General features: G+C 34.7%; 2 protein-coding genes across 6 annotated transcripts; one reads left to right on the top strand and one right to left on the bottom strand.

Annotated features, from left to right (window-relative positions):
• The first annotated feature begins 624 nt into the window (after positions 1 to 624).
• On the top strand, positions 625 to 2,696 carry LOC7484401 (DNA-directed RNA polymerases II, IV and V subunit 6A). 2 transcript variants are annotated; one of them, XM_024581795.2, is made up of 6 exons: positions 625 to 780; positions 1,561 to 1,594; positions 1,687 to 1,859; positions 1,955 to 2,006; positions 2,196 to 2,263; positions 2,372 to 2,696. In XM_024581795.2, the coding sequence occupies exons 1-6, from the start codon at positions 746 to 748 to the stop codon at positions 2,415 to 2,417; spliced, it is 408 nt and encodes a 135-aa protein (XP_024437563.1). In that variant the 5' UTR covers positions 625 to 745; the 3' UTR covers positions 2,418 to 2,696. The 2 variants fall into 2 exon arrangements, with proteins under 2 accessions (XP_024437563.1, XP_024437562.1); XM_024581794.2 differs by having other exon boundaries at positions 627 to 780; positions 2,412 to 2,696.
• A 933-nt stretch (positions 2,697 to 3,629) lies between these two features.
• On the bottom strand, positions 3,630 to 13,658 carry LOC7484402 (probable (S)-N-methylcoclaurine 3'-hydroxylase isozyme 2). 4 transcript variants are annotated; one of them, XM_052446138.1, is made up of 3 exons: positions 12,766 to 13,658; positions 4,479 to 4,585; positions 3,630 to 4,390 (listed from the first exon to the last, which is right to left on the bottom strand). In XM_052446138.1, the coding sequence occupies exons 1-3, from the start codon at positions 13,568 to 13,570 to the stop codon at positions 3,785 to 3,787; spliced, it is 1,518 nt and encodes a 505-aa protein (XP_052302098.1). In that variant the 5' UTR covers positions 13,571 to 13,658; the 3' UTR covers positions 3,630 to 3,784. The 4 variants fall into 4 exon arrangements, with proteins under 4 accessions (XP_052302098.1, XP_024437980.2, XP_024437561.2 ...); XM_024582212.2 differs by lacking the exon at positions 4,479 to 4,585 and adding an exon at positions 12,348 to 12,567 and having other exon boundaries at positions 3,630 to 4,170; positions 12,656 to 13,624; XM_024581793.2 differs by lacking the exon at positions 12,766 to 13,658 and adding an exon at positions 6,864 to 7,379 and having other exon boundaries at positions 4,479 to 4,681.
• Between the last annotated feature and the right edge of the window lie 3,759 nt (positions 13,659 to 17,417).

The raw sequence follows: 17,417 nt of genomic DNA, 5'->3' as shown, positions 1-17,417 counted from the left end.
CTAACACGTTCCATGGTGATAAAGAGCAGATGTAGAAGAAGAAGAAAAATGCAGGGGATAAGAGATTAAGGTTTTGTTTGGCTGGTGTCAAATAATTCACAAATTTCAAGATTTTTCTGCTAAGACGGATGTAACTAGATATTTATTTCTTGATATTCCTTTTCTCTTGTTTAATCATGCTCTTCATAGCTAAATTATTTGGTTAATAAAATTCTTGTCTTCCATAAAAAAATTAGTTATCTAATTTTTACTATTATCAATATTTTTTAATTTCAAATTCACAAAGAAATTTGAGTGATTACACTACTTTCTTTGATTATAATAAATTATTTTAAATCTATTTCGACTAATAGTCTAATAAGAACATTTAAACAAAGTTATGATTTAAAATTAAAAAATTCAAAATAAAAATAATAATTAAAAATTTTAAGTGTAAAATAATATAAATGTAAAAGGCAAGCAGATAAAATTAAAAGAAAAGACATCGAGGACGAAAAAGAAAAACAGAAACAATTAGGCACGTAAGTGATATTTCAAAATATTTCCAAGTATGTCTGTGATATAAATAGAAATATATAGGGACTAAGATGGTATTTAGCCAAAAGAAAGTAAGAAGCAAACGTTGTAAAATATAAAGCAATGCCAGCGACAGTGTTTCTTGCTCTCTCGTATTCCGGAGACAGAAAGGGTTTTAGACCTACAAAGAACCAGAGAGAAGCTCTCCTTCCTTCTTCAAGAGTCAATAATGGCAGACGAAGATTACAATGATGTTGACATGGGGTTTGATCCTATCTCTTCTTTCTCATAAAAAACGAGCCAGTGTTTATTTTTATCTGTTTAAAATGGTCAGAAAAATAGGGTTTTGTTAGCAGGGATCTGTTTTGCTTTTTTTTTTCCTGAACCAACTGAGTGTTATGATGAAATTTTGCTATATTTGAGTTGATTAGGAAGTTTTTGCATCTGGGTTTTGGGAATTTTTTATTTGATTTTTTATTGTATTTTGTTGTTAAATCTTGCTATTTAGTTGAATTTTCATGATTTTAGTTTGATTTTATAGTGTGAATATGATGTTTGATGTAAAGTTTTCTGCTTTGTTGATATTGTAATCCCATGAAGTAATAATTTTGGTTTTATAAGGAGTTGCTTAGTGTTTAATTTGATGAAGGTGGTGTTGGTAGAAGTATAGATAGGTAGATGATGTCGGTAGTTTGGTTTGATTTTTGTTAAGATTTTGCTTTTAGATTAGCACTAAGATCACACTGGTTATTTAGTTGCGGACAGCCGGATTTTGATAATTTTCTTATTGGTGATAAAATGTTTGATTTCTGCTTTTATGTCATGAAAAGATGTTATAGAATTTTGTGTTTTAGATTTTAGAAACCATTTGAATATTTATGACCGCTCAGGATACTGTGTTTTTTTATATGAGATTCATCCTGAATGTGCCATGCACCTGTTTCTGCTTACCTTTGGGAATGTCCTTGCTTTGTAGAGTTATTTTTCCCCTTTCTGTCTGGTGCTCAAATAACAGGTGTATGGTTTTCTGAATTGTTGTTGCAGATATGAGGATGAGCCACCAGAGCCTGAGATTGAAGTAAGAACTTGATATTATGATTTGTTACCTGCAATGTAACTTAGAAATCTATCTTGTTCTTTATTTAAAATGTGGGTGCAATGATTGGACAGGAAGGGGTTGAAGAAGATGCAGATAATGATAACAATGAAGATGACAAAGGGGAACCAATTGAAACTGAAGACAAAGAGGAACAGGAACCAGTGGAGCGGCCTCGTAAAACATCAAAATTTATGACAAAATATGAGCGTGCGAGAATTTTGGGAACCCGTGCTCTTCAAATCAGGTTTATTCATTTTCCCCTTAACAAACATTGTCACTATAAAATTGGGTTGACCCCGTATAGTTTTTGTGATTGCTAATTTTTCTTTTGCTCTGCAGCATGAATGCTCCCGTGATGGTTGAGTTGGAGGGTGAGACTGACCCGCTCGAGGTAAGATTGTTTTACTGGGATCTATGTTGAATTACTAGATTATTGCTTTATAGAGATGAAACATACTGTAGTCAGTGGTGTGCTTCTTGCAATGTATGATATCGTTTGTGTGGACAACTCTATGTTCAGGTGCTTTACACTTGTATATAAGTTCAATAATTTGATGTTTTGGTTTTTCCATTTGATTAGATTGCTATGAAGGAGCTTCGTGAGCGAAAAATACCTTTCACCATCCGTCGCTACTTGCCTGATGGAAGGTCAGATTGTTAGCTTAAATTATCCCTAGCAAATTAATTTTGCCCCTTACAATGGAAGGGGAATGTATAACATTTTTCTCCTTTAATTTTGTTTACTGTTCACTCTAGTTTGTTCTTGTTCTTTAATGCGCCCTGTGGAATTATCCAGTTATGAAGACTGGGGAGTTGATGAACTAATCGTGGAGGACTCGTGGAAGAGGCAAGTGGGAGGTGATTGAGAAACCAAGATTTGGTTGGTGAACCCTGTTGCAATTTGATCAAGTTGGAGATAGTTTAAAGCCTTGTATAATATGTAACCAAAAGTATTTGCTCTAATTGCTCGGAACATGACCTGTGAAACTAAACTGAATATGTGGTGTTATGACAGATTTTGAACTCTAGAAGTGCTTGTGATTCTTAGAAAGAAATGAATGTGGGTGCTTTGAATTTCAAATGTTGTATGCCAAAGTTCTGATGTAACGATTGGTTGGATGCATGTTCTGGGACATGAGAAGTATTTTATTCTCCTGCTGCCAGGCATAGAAAAGAAGTTTTCTTGAATTTATTTCAAGTAACTGCAAAGTTAATCATGAATCTATTGCCGACTATATAAATGAATTCCCAAGTGATTTCTCTTACGTAAAAGCTTCCCATTCTGAAGCATGATCATCTTCCTGCGGCCATTAGAGCTGTACTGCTGTTTTGGCTCTGAAAATTTTCAATCGGTGCGAGTGTTTCTTCTCTCTAAAAAAGTTTTCAAGTTCCAACTTCTCTTCTGTGAGGAAAGAAACTTAACATAAAACAAAATTATTGTTATCTTTTCCTTAAGGCAGCTGTGTATAGTTAAGGTGTCTTGCTATAGATTATGGCCACTTGACTGCCTCTGTATTATATTGGGAAAACCAAGTATCAAGTTGTTTGAGTGTAGCTATCATCTCGAAATATCTATTTCAAAGAACATCAATTATTTGATTGTCTGTAACACTTAGTTATTTTTTCCATCAATGGTTAAATATTAATCGAAAACTCGGTCCTGGATGTATAGCATATTGGCATTACTCTTTAAAAAAAGATAAAGAACCCAACCCATCATTATGTCGTCCTTCATCGCCTTCCCCAGATTCTTACAAAAACTGGTTATAAGAAACTCATTAAAGCTTTGCCGGATGAGGATAAAGTTAAGGCAGGAATCACATCTCACCTTCACATACATTTTTCTGTTTCTCATGTTCAAGTAAGGGAATTACCTTAAGATTCATCAACCCATTGTGAGAAAGACTAGCTTTTTTGAAGTATGAGATGAAGAGGATGTTCTTTACTGATATAGAGTTGATGTAGTCTCTTCAGAGACTTCCAATAATCTTATTTCAAACAAAACCTAGTAAGCTATTAAACAGATTGTATACATATAGCACAACACCACACCAAATAGCCTAACATGCTTCATGGATCACAACACAGTACAGGAAACAATGACGCAAGATAACAGAAAACACAGGGAAATTAAAGGGTTGCTCCATCATCAACCACAAGAAGTTATGATCATTTCCTCAATTTCGGTATAAGCTTAAGAGGTTGCTCCTTCATCAGTGTGATACCATACTTCTCAGCCATGTCTAGTTCATCAGGAAGCATGTTATTTGGTAGAGACCAGTCAAAGCCATGGATTAAATTGGCCAAAGCCAGCTGAACTTTCTTAACAGCCATTGGTAACCCGGCACAAATCCTCCTTCCACTTCCAAAAGGCAAAAACTCAAAATGGTTTCCTTTGTAATCCAGATCAGAATTCAGGAATCTTTCAGGTTTAAAACACAAAGGGTCTTCCCAACTGGCAGGGTCTCTTGCAATTGCCCATACATTCACAAGAACTTGGGTGTCCTTTGGTATGGTGCAGTCCAAAACTTGACAATCTTCTGTTGCTCGGTGAGGTATTAGTAATGGTGCTGGAGGGTGTAATCTCAAAGTTTCCTTGACACATAAATGCAAGTAAGGGAATTTTGCTAGGCTTGATTCTGTTATCAAGTCTTCAGGAGTTTCTCCAGCAAGTTCTTCGCGAAGTTGTTTCATTGCTTGTGGATTCCTCATCAGTTCTGCCATCGCCCATTCGATTGTTGAGCTAGAACTATCCGATACTGCAGCTAAGAGTTCCTGCTCCCATAAAATAATGCAAATGATATTACTAATATCTTAACAAAAGGAATGTATTATGAGTGCATAAGTTAGAGATCATATATACCACGAAGAATGAACTGATTTGCTCATCAGAAAATTCCCCATCAAGCAAAACATCAAGGAAATCTTTACGTTTACTGGAATTATCATCATCTCCTGTATCGTTGCGGCCTTCTCTGCGTTCTTTGATGATACTCCTCCATAATTCCTGAATTCTACTCCCGCACTCATTAGTCTTTCTACTCAGACCTTGAAGATCCAAGCTACCTAGTATAGGATACAAATCCGATATGTTTAGAGTTGTATGTAACTCCATCATTTCCCTTACAAGCCCACACACTCTTTGGCACTCTCCAGTTTGATCATAATCTATCAAGTCTTTTGATAAGTAAATGTTCGCCAATACATTAAATGTATAAACAAACACAATATCTCGTATTTTGACTCCCTCTCCTTCCTTCTTTTTCAAGAAATCTATCATTTCTTTGGCCTTGGTTTCTCTTGTACTTGACTGTCCATCAACGACTTTAGAAGAGAATAGCTCATTCCTCATCAGGGAACGAAAGAACCTCCATCGGTCGGTGCACTCAAACGTCCAAGCTATGGAGTCCTCATTCAGCTTAGGGTCCTTAGCAAAGGATGCGTGAGGCACACACCGGCCGGAGAGTTCTCGGTCATGGGTTTTGAGGATTTCGGAGGCTGCTTCCCGAGAAGACCCGACGACAACAAGTTGAGTCCCTAGTCGGAGGGACATGAGTGGACCATAAACCTGTGCTAATTTAGTCAAGGAAATATGGGGCTTGTTTCCTATTTGAAGTACATTTCCTATAATAGGCCATGATTTTGGCCCTGGAGGAATAGCCGGGACTTTGGAAGATTTGTGTTTTAGGACAAGGGAAAGCAACAATAATATTGCTAGAAGAAACAACATGGGAAAAGATGGATAGGAGTTTGCTAAAACACTTATTGAAACCATGGTTTCCGTGAATTAATGCAAAGAAGGTGTGTTACAACATTAACTATGTTGCTATTTATAATGGGGGAAGAGGCAATCAAGCTAGCTGCTGACTACGGACTGTTGTTGCCAATAATTAGAAAAAAGAAACATTAACAGTAGAAGACCTTGCCATTAACCTGAGGGGGTTATTCTCATTCAAAAAATGCCAAGCATACCTTGCCGGTTTAATTTTAATTTAAAATAGTAGAAGTTATGATGTGCAAATCTCAAAAGGCACAAAAAGAATTAATTTATATATCAATTACAGGTAATCTCCTGGACAGATGTAACTGATAACATTTGTGGAATGATCTTTGAAAATTTGATGGAATCAATCACGTGACTGATTTTTTTTTATAAAAAAAACAACAATAATTGATAAAAAAAATAAGAAAGAAAAAAGAACAGGAACGTCGAAGGCCTTCCATGTTTGAAGAGCCCTTGTTTTGTTTTCCCTTTTTCTAACAAGTCCAATAGGCCTTCTTTTCTATCTCTCTTTTTTTTTTTTTTTTTGAATCATCTTTCTTTGCCCCCAATGAATGTCTTAATATTTGATGGATCAGTTTGTGGATTTTTTGGAATAAATTTAAGGGGCTTGAGATGCCATTGTCAAAGTCTCTCTCTGATCTCCAATGAAATTGATGGTCCTGCGTGCATTCGCCTGAATTAATATTTAAAACAAAATTGATGATATTTCACCCCAAGACTAGAATTTAGGCTGGATTGAAGCAATCCTACCTAAATTTATTGAGAGTGAATGAAGATCTTCGAACCATCATACTAGAGTTGATAGACAAGCATGTGGTACAAAAACCATGTGATTCATGTTTGAGGAGATTGAGACCCTCACACCCAATGGCCTATAATTATCAATTTAATTTCTTGAAACTTGTTGTTCAACACTATTTGTCCTTTTTTATTAATAAGTATTGATAGGAAAGTGATGGATCAACAAAACAAAAATCATCAATATTTCTTCTTATGTTAGATCCTTTTGAAATGTAATCTTTATCGGACCCATCAAAGATAGGGCGTAGTTGAAACATAGTCATGTGCTATGGTAGATTTCACCGACTACTCTAGGAAATATCAATGTACCACTCTCAAACACTCTCTCGACAAATGCACCAGCCTCAAGATTAAATTTTCATAATTTAGAGAACGATATTTCAAATATTCATGATTTAGAGAACGATATTTCAATGTATGTGGGCTCTCTTCTGTTTCTGTTTATTGTACATAAGAGAGTGTCCCCCACTTCTAGCTAGCTCCAATATCTATACTGACACCATTATTTGTTCATACTTCTTGTATTGAACCTAGCTAGCAAGCTACCTGATCAGCATTCATCACCTTCACGGAACCAAGAAGTTCCATGGAGTGTTACTGATAGTAAAACTGGAAAGAACATCACAGCAGGACAAACAGAAATTGGTGATAGAAAGAACTGACCTTCATTATCTATGATTCTATCTTCAATGAGCTTTGGGATGCTGAATCTCTGGACTAACATTGCAGCTGCAGCAGAACAAAACGCAGCTCGCTAGATCTCCTTCTTTTCTGCAAGTTCCGAGGCCCATCCAATAGTCTGATCAGCAAGGATGAAACTGATCTTATCACCCAGAGATTGATGTTACTGTTCTTCTCTTCTCCTCTGTGTTCTTGTTTTTCTGTTCCTTTCCATCTCCCTCAGATCAAACTCTTTCCCCGTCACCTCTGTTTCTCGGTTCTTATTCCCTCCTCTCTGTCTCTTGCATTTCCTTTCTTTTTTTCTCTGTTTTTCTTGTCTTCTATCTGACCTCTGTTTTCTATTCTTTTCTCCCTTCTCTCGTCTGGCTTTTTTTTCTTATCTGCTGCTCGTTCCTCTGTATTTATAGGCAGTCGGGGAGACGGTCACCATACCTTGTCCAAGTGCAGGGCATGGTGGCGCAGGGGTTTCCTGGCTTTCTTTATCAAGGCGGCAGGGGCTTGTGTCAGGGTGAGAGAGAGAGAAAGTGAGCGGGAAAAAAAGATTTTGAAAAACATTCTTCTCTGCATCATATTATTAAATCCAACCCGGGGTTGACCCGGCCAAGGGACCGGGTCCCGGGTTTCATGGGTCAACTCGGGTCAACCCAGAAAAATTAAAAAAAAATAAAGTTTTAATATTTTATATGAAAAAATTCATGTAAATATAGGTTATACATATTGCAAACAATGAAGTTTAAAAGAATATTTTAAAAGTTTTTTATCCCACATTAAAAAGATATTATGTTAAGCTTTTAAGTTGAAGTATTTAAACCAAAAAATTTTTTTATCCCATATTAAAAAAACATAACTTTTTTCTTGGAAACGTAGAGTATATATACTAATAGGTTTCAAATCCCACATTGAAAAAACATAACTTTTTTCATGGGAATATAGAATATATATACGAAAGGGCTTCAAATCCCACATTGAAAAAATACTATGTTATCCTTTTAAGTTGAAGTATTTAAACCAAAAGGTTTTTTTATCCCACATTGAAAAAAACATGATTTTTTTCTTGGGAACATAGAGTATAATATAATAATGGGTTTCAAATCCCACATTGAAAAAACATAATTTTTTTCATGGGAACATAGAGTATATATACAAAAGAGCTTCAAATCCCACATTGAAAAGATATTATGTTATCCTTTTAAGTTGAAATATTTAAACCAAAAGGTTTTTTATCCCACATTGAAAAAACATGATTTTTTTTCTTGAAAACATAAAGTATATATATAAAAAGACTGCAAATCTCATATTAAAAAGATACTATGTTATTATTTTTGTCATTTGTCACCCTTTTTATCCTACACACTTATGTTCCATATGATTAAGTGTGAAATTAGTGGACGACATGATTTTGCTTTAATATATGTTCCATATGTTATCTTTTAAGTTGAAATATTTAAACCAAAAGGTTTTTTATCCCATATTGAAAAAACATGATTTTTTTTCTTGAAAACATAGAGTATATATATAAAAAGGCTGCAAATTCCATATTAAAAAGATATTATGTTATCATTTTTGTCATTTGTCACCCTTTTTATCCTACACACTTATGTTCCATATGATTAAGTGTGAAATTAGTGGTCGACATGATTTTTCTTTAACTTTCAAGAGAGAGTTTCTCAATTTAGAAATAACCAACTTAAGCTAGCTTATTCTTTGTAATTATTTGATTTGTATATTTTAATTATTTGTTTACATCCCAACTGATAATTCCCATGGAAAGAATAAGGTACCGGCAGAGCATGAGGGACCATTAGACTAACTAGTCACCATCTTTAGGAAACAAAATTATTTCCTTGCCTATGCAAATACTAAGAACTAAGGGTATTGACTTAAATCTAGAAATAATCTTGTATCTAAGAACCTCAAATATGCAAATGACTCTACGAAGCCAATTAATCTTTGTTCCTATAAAAAAAGTTGTTTTTCCACAAACAAACAAAAGAAAAACTTATATTTATTCTTCAACTTGCTGCTGCAATTTACAGCTAACAAAAACATAATATAGTCTCCTCTAACTAACTCTAATGGATTCATTTTGAGTTGCAAGCTAATGAACCTAAACTAGTAATTAACTAACATAAGTCAAATAATAAAATAAACCCCTAAATAATGTATAATAGTCCAAAACAAATCTAAATTAAAAATAATTATTAATAAATAAATAGGATAATAAAAACAAATTCTTTATGCTAAAATTATTTCATGTAGCCTAAATCTCTAATTTCCACACATTCTTGGCAGATTTCAGTCTTGACTTCAAACACGTTGTTCTCTCTTATCTGGATGAGTTACTATACCTACTATATATGGTTGGAAATATTGAGATGTCTAGTTTCTAGCTCAACTTGAATCGTAGCACAATTACACTTGTAGCTCCAGATATGTCCTAAACAGTACATGAAGACCTAATTTGACAAGATTCGTCTAGTAACTTCGACCCTCTGAAATAATATGTTCCCAAACCTTATTTGAACTAAAAATTTACTACAATATATGTAAATCCTGAGAAAAATCAAGGCTGGATTAAATTAAAGGAAATAAATTAAACCAAAAAGATACGGGGGCAAAAAAAATACACTTAAAGAAAATGGGGCCTAAATGCAAATAATAATAATTATAGAGCATAAATACTCCTCTTCTCACAAAAAATCTGCAATTATTGTAAAGAAAAAAAAATGGAGTTTTTGTATCTATTTTTACAAATCAAGAAAGAAACACCAAAATTTCAAGAACTCATCCAAGATTAAACACTGGTGGGCAAAGAATTAACAAGAAAATTTGAACAAGAAGAGAAGAGAGGAGGGACGACTGTCATTAGAAAGAAAAGGAGGGAGTTGAAGATCGAAACCTTGATTCGTACCAGGTAAGGTGTTCTAAACATGGTCTTATGAGTCGTATCAAAGTCGATTATGAATTGATGTCTGGATGTTAAATTATAGATTTGAGTTCTTATATTTGAATTGAGAAAAAAAATATTAGTTACTAAATTAAATAACTTCATGTATTGTGTGTAAATGAAAAAGTTAACGAATTTGGACAATTTCATCTCTTGACTTTTAGAGGGATTTCATGTAGGAGGATGAAAGAATTAGAATAAGATTCCTTAATAGAAATTATAGTTTTGAATATTGTCTAACTAAGAAAATTGATCTTCCTAAATTTAGAGTTATAGAACTTCAGTTATAAATCACCAACTGAGTCTGCGTTATGACAGACACCAAAAATCCCATGTATCATCGTCATGGCATTGGTTTATATTTTACATCGTTCGTTTCTTACTTTCTTTTGGCTAAATACCATCTTAGTCATTATATATTTATAGTTATATCAGAGACATAACTACAAGGTTATCTTAAAAGGCACGAATAATTATTATAAAAAGGTGTAACAAAAATAAAAAGAAGAGAATAATAGTAACACTGTTTTATTTATTTAAGGAAATGCCTACTGGTAGTGATGAGTGAATCCATGAAAATTCTCACAACTTTATCAGAAATTTGAACCCTCATGGCGCATCTTTTCTTTAGGAGAAAACAAAAGAGGAGACCAGTACATTATTCTCTAAAAAGTTATCAAATCGTAATTTACCATAAAAAAATCACTAAGATTAGATTAAATCAGGTAAATAAATTGCTGAAAAAAAAAATGAAACCTTAAGAAAAACATTGTAGTGAAGGCAAAAGGGGAACAAACCTGGATGCCATTAGGAGAATTAGCAGCTGTAAGGACACGGAGCTGAGGCAAGGTCGCGGGCAGAGGTTGGGGAATGATAATCCGGACAGAGGCGAGCCTTGGCACAGTTTTCAAGATAGAGAATTTGAAAGCATTGTTATCAAAATTGCTGTGTAAAAAAGGTCTGAATTTGGATACACTTGTAAAATATTCTTCACAATCGAGGGTCCAGTCAGTTCAAACCTCCTGGCCCCACCAACTAAACACACGGCCATTCTCGACCGATCCAGCTCATCTTTCCACTGAGTCGAGTCACTCGGATTCACAGGCGGCGAACTAGGGTGAGCAGTTGATGAAAGATTTGTTGTTGGGGAGGTGGAGGGGAGTGTAATCAGGGTGGTTTTGTTGAAGAAACGGGAAGCGAGAGGGGAAAGGGTGGAAAAAGGGTTGATGGGTGTTAAGGAGATAGAGAAGAAAAGGAGGAGAGAGAGAGGAGGGATGATCAAGAGGAGAGGTTTCCAATCTAGATCAGAGAACCATCTTGAGATTATGGGAGGTAAGGTCATTTTGTTGGGGGATTGGTTCAGCATGTTATGTAGGTGAAGAAGAATAAGTGTTGGATCTTGGTTTTGGCTGCACCCATGAAGAGGGAAATTGCTGAAAATCTTGAAGGAAAGTGAGGGCTTTTTGCTCTAGTTTGGTTATGGTGTGGCCTTTTTGGTTTGGTGGAAAGGTAGAAGATGATGATATTTCCAAGTATGTCTGTGATATTTCAATTATTTGATTGTCTGTAACACCTAGTTATTTTTTTCCATCAATGGTTAAATATTAATCGAAAACTCAGTCCTGGAAGTATAGCATATTGGCATTACTCTTTAAAAAAGATAAAGAACCCAACCCATGCATCATTATGTCGTCCTTCATCGCCTTCCCCAGATTCTTACAAAAATTGGTTATAAGAAACTCATTAAAGCTTTGCCGGATGAGGATAAAGTTAAGGCAGGAATCACATCTCACCTTCACATACATTTTTCTGTTTCTCATGTTCAAGTAAAGGAATTACCTTAAGATTCATCAACCCATTGTGAGAAAGACTAGCTTTTTTGAAGTATGAGATGAAGAGGATGTTCTTTACTGATATAGAGTTGATGTAGTCTCTTCAGAGACTTCCAATAATCTTATTTCAAACAAAACTAGTAAGCTATTAAACAGATTGTATACATATAGCACAACACCACCCCAAATAGCCTAACATGCTTCATGGATCACAACACAGTACAGGAAACAATGACGCAAGATAACAGAAAACACAGGGAAATTAAAGGGTTGCTCCATCATCAACCACAAGAAGTTATGATCATTTCCTCAATTTCGGTATAAGCTTAAGAGGTTGCTCCTTCATCAGTGTGATACCATACTTCTCATCCATGTTTAGTTCATCAGGAAGCATGTTATTTGGTAGAGACCAGTCAAAGCCATGGATTAAATTGGCCAAAGCCAGCTGAACTTTCTTAACAGCCATTGGTAACCCGGCACAAATCCTCCTTCCACTTCCAAAAGGCAAAAACTCAAAATGGTTTCCTTTGTAATCCAGATCAGAATTCAGGAATCTTTCAGGTTTAAAACACAAAGGGTCTTCCCAACTGGCAGGGTCTCTTGCAATTGCCCATACATTCACAAGAACTTGGGTGTCCTTTGGTATGGTGTAGTCCAAAACTTGACAATCTTCTGTTGCTCGGTGAGGTATTAGAAATGGTGCTGGAGGGTGTAATCTCAAAGTTTCCTTGACACAAAAATGCAAGTAAGGGAATTTTGCTAGGCTTGATTCTGTTATCAAGTCTTCAGGAGTTTCTCCAGCAAGTTCTTCGCGAAGTTGTTTCATTGCTTGTGGATTCCTCATCAGTTCTGCCATCGCCCAGTCGACTGTTGAGCTAGTACTATCCGATACTGCAGCTAAGAGTTCCTGCTCCCATAAAATAATGCAAATGATATTACTAATATCTCAACAAAAGAAATGTATTATGAGTGTATAAGTTAGAGATCATATATACCACGAAGAATAAACTGATTTGCTCATCAGAAAATTCCCCATCAACCAAAACATCAAGAAAATCTTTACGTTTACTGGAATTATCATCATCATCTCCTGTATCGTTGCGGCCTTCTCTGCGTTCTTTGATGACACTCCCCCATAATTCTTGAATTCTACTCTCGCACTCATTACACTTTCTACTCACACCTTGAAGATCCAAACTACCTAGTATAGGATACAAATCCGATATGTTTAGAGTTGTATGTAACTCCATCATTTCCCTTACAAGCCCACACACTCTTTGACACTCTCCAATTTGATCATAATCTACCAAGTCTTTTGATAAGTAAATGTTCGCCAATGCATTAAATGTATAAACAAACACAATATCTCGTATTTTGACTCCCTCTCCTTCCTTCTTTTTCAAGAAATCTATCATTTCTCTGGCCTTGGTTTCTCTTGTTCTTGACTGTCCATCAACGACTTTAGAAGAGAATAGCTCATTCCTCATCAGGGAACGAAAGAACCTCCATCGGTCGGTGCACTCAAACGTCCACGCTATGGAGTCCTCATTCAGCTTAGGGTCCTTAGCAAAGGATGCGTGAGGCACACACCGGCCGGAGAGTTCTCGGTCATGAGTCTTGAGGATTTCGGAGGCTGCTTCCCGAGAAGACCCTACCACAACAAGTTGAGTCCCTAGTCGGAGGGACATGAGTGGACCATAAACCTGTGCTAATTTAGTCAAGGAAATATGGGGCTTGTTTCCCATTTGAAGTACATTTCCTATAATAGGCCATGATTTTGGCCCTGGTGGAATGGCCGGGACCTTGGAAGATTTGTGTTTTAGGACAAAGGAAAGCAACAATAATATTGCTAGAAGAAACAACATGGGAAAAGATGGATAGGAGTTTGCTAAAACACTTATTGAAACCATGGTTTCCGTGAATTAATGCAAAGAAGGTGTGTTACAACATTAACCAATGCTGCTATTTATAATGGTGGAGGAGGCAATCAAGCAGCTGTACCTACGGACTGTTGTTGCCAATAATTAGAAAAAACAAACATCAACATTAGAAAACCTTGCCATTAACCTGAGGGGTTTATTCTCAGATCCAATATATCTTGTGGTGGTGAGCCAATTACTTTTTTATATATATATTTTTTCCTTTGTTAATGCTTTTCCGAGAGAGAAACGAATGCCTTTGGACAAAAAATGCCATGCATGCATCCCTATCGCCAAGCATACCTTGCCGGTTTAATTTTAATTTTAAAATATAAAGTAGAAGTTATGATATCAGCAAATCTCAAAAGGCACAAAAAATAATTAATTTATATATCAATATCTTTGATAACACTTGTGGAATGATCTTTGAAAATTTGATGGAATCAATCACGTGACTGATTATTATTTTTTTTAAAAAAACAACAATAATTGATAAAAAAAAAACAGGAACGTCGAAGGCCTTCCATGTTTGAAGAGCACTTGTTTTTTGTTTTCCTTTTTCTAACAAGTCCAATAGGCCTTCTTTTCTATCTCTCTTTTTTTTTTTTTTTTTTGAATCATCTTTCTCTGCCCACAATGAATGTCTTAATATTTGATGGATCAGTTTGTAGATTTTTTGAAATAAATTTAGGCAGTGCCGATGAATGTCTTAATATTTGAGCGGTTTAACTTGTGTTCCTAAAAAGTTTGAAATTTTTTTTTTCGTTAAAATTTAATATGGTTTGTACGTTTTAAATCATTTTGATGTGCTGATGTCAAAAATAATTTTTAAAAAATGAAAAAACATTATTGGCATGCATTTTAGCACAAAAAGTTATTTAAGAAGTACCCGCAACTATATTGCCAAACACATTCTTATTCTTAAGGGGCTTGAGATGCCATTGTCAAAGTCTCTCTCTGATCTCCAATGAAATTGATGGCCCTACCTAGATTTATTGATAGTGAATGAAGATCTTCGAACGTAATCAAATAAGATGGGCTTAAATTCTAATTAATTATTCACTATTATCTCGGGTTTAATATTTATATTTTAAAAATAAGAATAAAACCTGCTGCAGGGTTAAATCTCAAATAATTGTTTTAAATTTGAATAATATTTTATTTTTAATAACAATCTGGTGGTGGTGGTGAGCCAATCGAAGGCCTTCCATGTTCGAAGAGCACTTGTTTTTTGTTTTCCTTTTTCTAACAAGTCCAATAGGCCTTCTTCTTCTCTTCTCTTCTTCTTTTTTGAATCATCTCTCTTTGCCCCAATGAATGTCTTAATATTTGTGGATATGTTGGAATAAATTTAAGGGGCTTGAGATCCCATTATCGAAGTCTCTCTTTCTCTCTCGAATGAAATTGATGATATACATTTAAATGAATTAATATTTAAAACAAAATTGATGATATTTCACCGCAAGGAATTTAGGTCGGGTTGAAGCATTTCTACCTAAATTTATTGAGAGTGAATGAAGATCTTCGAACCATCATATACTATAGTTGATAGACAAGCATGTGGTACAAAAACCATGTGATTCATGTTTGAGGAGATTGAGACCCTAACACCAATGGCCTATAATTATCAATTTACTTTCTTGAAACTTGTTCAACACTATTTGTCCTTTTTTATTAATAAGTATTGATAGGAAAGTGATGGATCAACAAAACAAAAATCATCAATATTTCTTCTTATGTTACATCCTTTTGAAATGTAATCTTTATTGGACCCATCAAAGATAGGGCTTAGCTGAAACATTGTCATGTTCTATGGTAGATTTCACCGACTACTCTAGAAAATATCAATTCAAGCACTCTCTTGACAAAAATGCACCAGCCTCAAGATTAAATTTTCATGATTTAGAGAACGATATTTCAAATCTTCATGATTTAGTTACTGTTTGATAATGCGGTTGCATGTGAGGTTAAGATCAAAAATATATGTTTGATTAAAGTAAAATGTGGTTTTGTTTTGGTGGAACCCACCATAAATTGAGGATGCATCTCAGGTTTAACAAAAACAAAAAAATTGAACTTTGCAAACAGTAGCTCAACTCAGTTTTTCCAGAACAGAGAGGTTACTCTGGGAAGACGAAATAAAAAGGAAAAGGAAAGGTTTAGCAAAGGCCAATGCAGGAAGAAAAAGGGCCCCACCGACTACCTTCCTCGCCGCCGCCATAAGAACCGCCTTGAGTCACTGTTGACAACAGCAGCATCACTATCAGAGGGGAGAAAACCGTGCAGGGTAGCATGCTCTTTCCCATCGCCTTCTCATTTAATTTCTTCTTCAGCTGCATTCCCCGTCTCCATTGTTCTGCAAAGTGAACAGTGGAGAACGTCTCTACTGTTCATAGGCAGGACCGGGTTCTGCCCGAACCTAAATGCATTGGACCAGGTCCGACCAGTAAAAAAAAATCCAACAAAATTTCTCAGATATTGTGTTTTATTCGAAAAACTAGTGTTTAACATTATTCAATGTTACTACATAATTACATTAGAAAGAAGATCGCATAATGATGTAGCATTTATAAAATTTGATCGCAATCCTAATTTTATCTGATATTGTTGCATGCTCAGGAAGCTATGGAAATTAGAAACTGTAGTCCTTGTCGCATGGATTTCGTACGTGATGAAATTGCAGATAGTTTAATGGAAAAATAAAAATTACTTTATATAAAATATTGTTTATTTCACAGCGGCCCTGAAGTTGGCCTTCTTTTTCACTTTGATCCTTGGTCTTGAATATATGTAATTTGACCCTCAATTGAGCAATAAACTTCTAATTTCTTCAATTTGGCCCCTGATTGGGTTTTAATTACAGCCCTTTTATTTACATGTCTTTTCTAGTTTGGTTCTTGGTTTTGGATTTTTTCAATTAGGTCTCTAATTGGCCATCAAACTTCAATATTTATGCAATTAAGCTCCTAATTTGACCAAATTAACTCTAAAAAATTATAATTTGACCCCAAAACTTTAATTTCTTTCAATTAAAACCTAAATTTTAAAATAGTAGAAGTTATGATATCAGCAAATCTCAAAAGGCACAAAAAAGAATTAATTTATATATCAATTACAGGTAATCTCCTGGACAGATGTAATTGATAACATTTGTGGAATGATCTTTGAAAATTTGACGGAATCAATCACGTGACTGATTTTTTTTTTTTAAAAAAAAAACAACAATAATTTATAAAAGAAAAAAAGAAATAGAATAGGAACGTCGAAGGCCTTCCATGTTTGAAGAGCCCTTGTTTTTTGTTTTTCTTTTTCTAACAAGTCCAATAGGCCTTCTTTTCTATCTCTCTTTTTTCTTTTTCTTTTTTGGAAACATCTTTCTTTGCCCCCAATGAATGTCTTAATATTTGATGGATCAGTTTGTGGATTTTTTGGAATAAATTTAAGGGGCTTGAGATGTCATTGTCAAAGTCTCTCTCTGATCTCCAATGAATTTGATGGTCCTACATGCATTCACCTGAATTAATATTTAATACAAAATCAAACAAGCAACAATAATCATAATGCTATTATTAATTACAACTAGGCTAACCACACAACAATTATGCATTTGTCGCAGTCCAAGAAATTGGATGCTCATATATATATATATATATATATTCATCTGGAGATACCCAGTAGACACTTAATTAATGATGCTGATATATTGTTTTTTTCTTCAACTCGAGATCCCACTTGATATTTATACTGTGAATTGCAAAATGAAAATAGGATTCAAATTAAGAATGTTATTTTTTTTAATTGTTTCTTTACCACTTAATTATTATTAGTTGAGCTATTA

This window comes from Populus trichocarpa, chromosome 12 (genome assembly GCF_000002775.5).
Source record: "Populus trichocarpa isolate Nisqually-1 chromosome 12, P.trichocarpa_v4.1, whole genome shotgun sequence".
In the NCBI taxonomy this organism is placed as follows: Eukaryota; Viridiplantae; Streptophyta; class Magnoliopsida; order Malpighiales; family Salicaceae; genus Populus; species Populus trichocarpa.
Note: the sequence above shows the minus strand (reverse complement) of the source record. Positions and strands in the feature narration are given on the sequence as shown.

What these genes read in the sequence shown, in the direction of transcription:
- LOC7484402 (XM_052446137.1), bottom strand. Translation starts at nt 13,570, where the DNA reads ATGGTTTCAATAAGTGTTTTAGCAAACTCCTATCCATCTTTTCCCATG. An exon ending in AAATCAGTTTATTCTTCGTG is followed by an intron (nt 4,391 to 12,655) that starts GTATATATGATC and finishes TTATGGGAGCAG; the next exon opens with GAACTCTTAGCTGCAGTATC.
- LOC7484401 (XM_024581794.2), top strand. Translation starts at nt 746, where the DNA reads ATGGCAGACGAAGATTACAATGATGTTGACATGGG. An exon ending in ACCCGTGCTCTTCAAATCAG is followed by an intron (nt 1,860 to 1,954) that starts GTTTATTCATTT and finishes TTTGCTCTGCAG; the next exon opens with CATGAATGCTCCCGTGATGG. An exon ending in GTGAGACTGACCCGCTCGAG is followed by an intron (nt 2,007 to 2,195) that starts GTAAGATTGTTT and finishes CCATTTGATTAG; the next exon opens with ATTGCTATGAAGGAGCTTCG.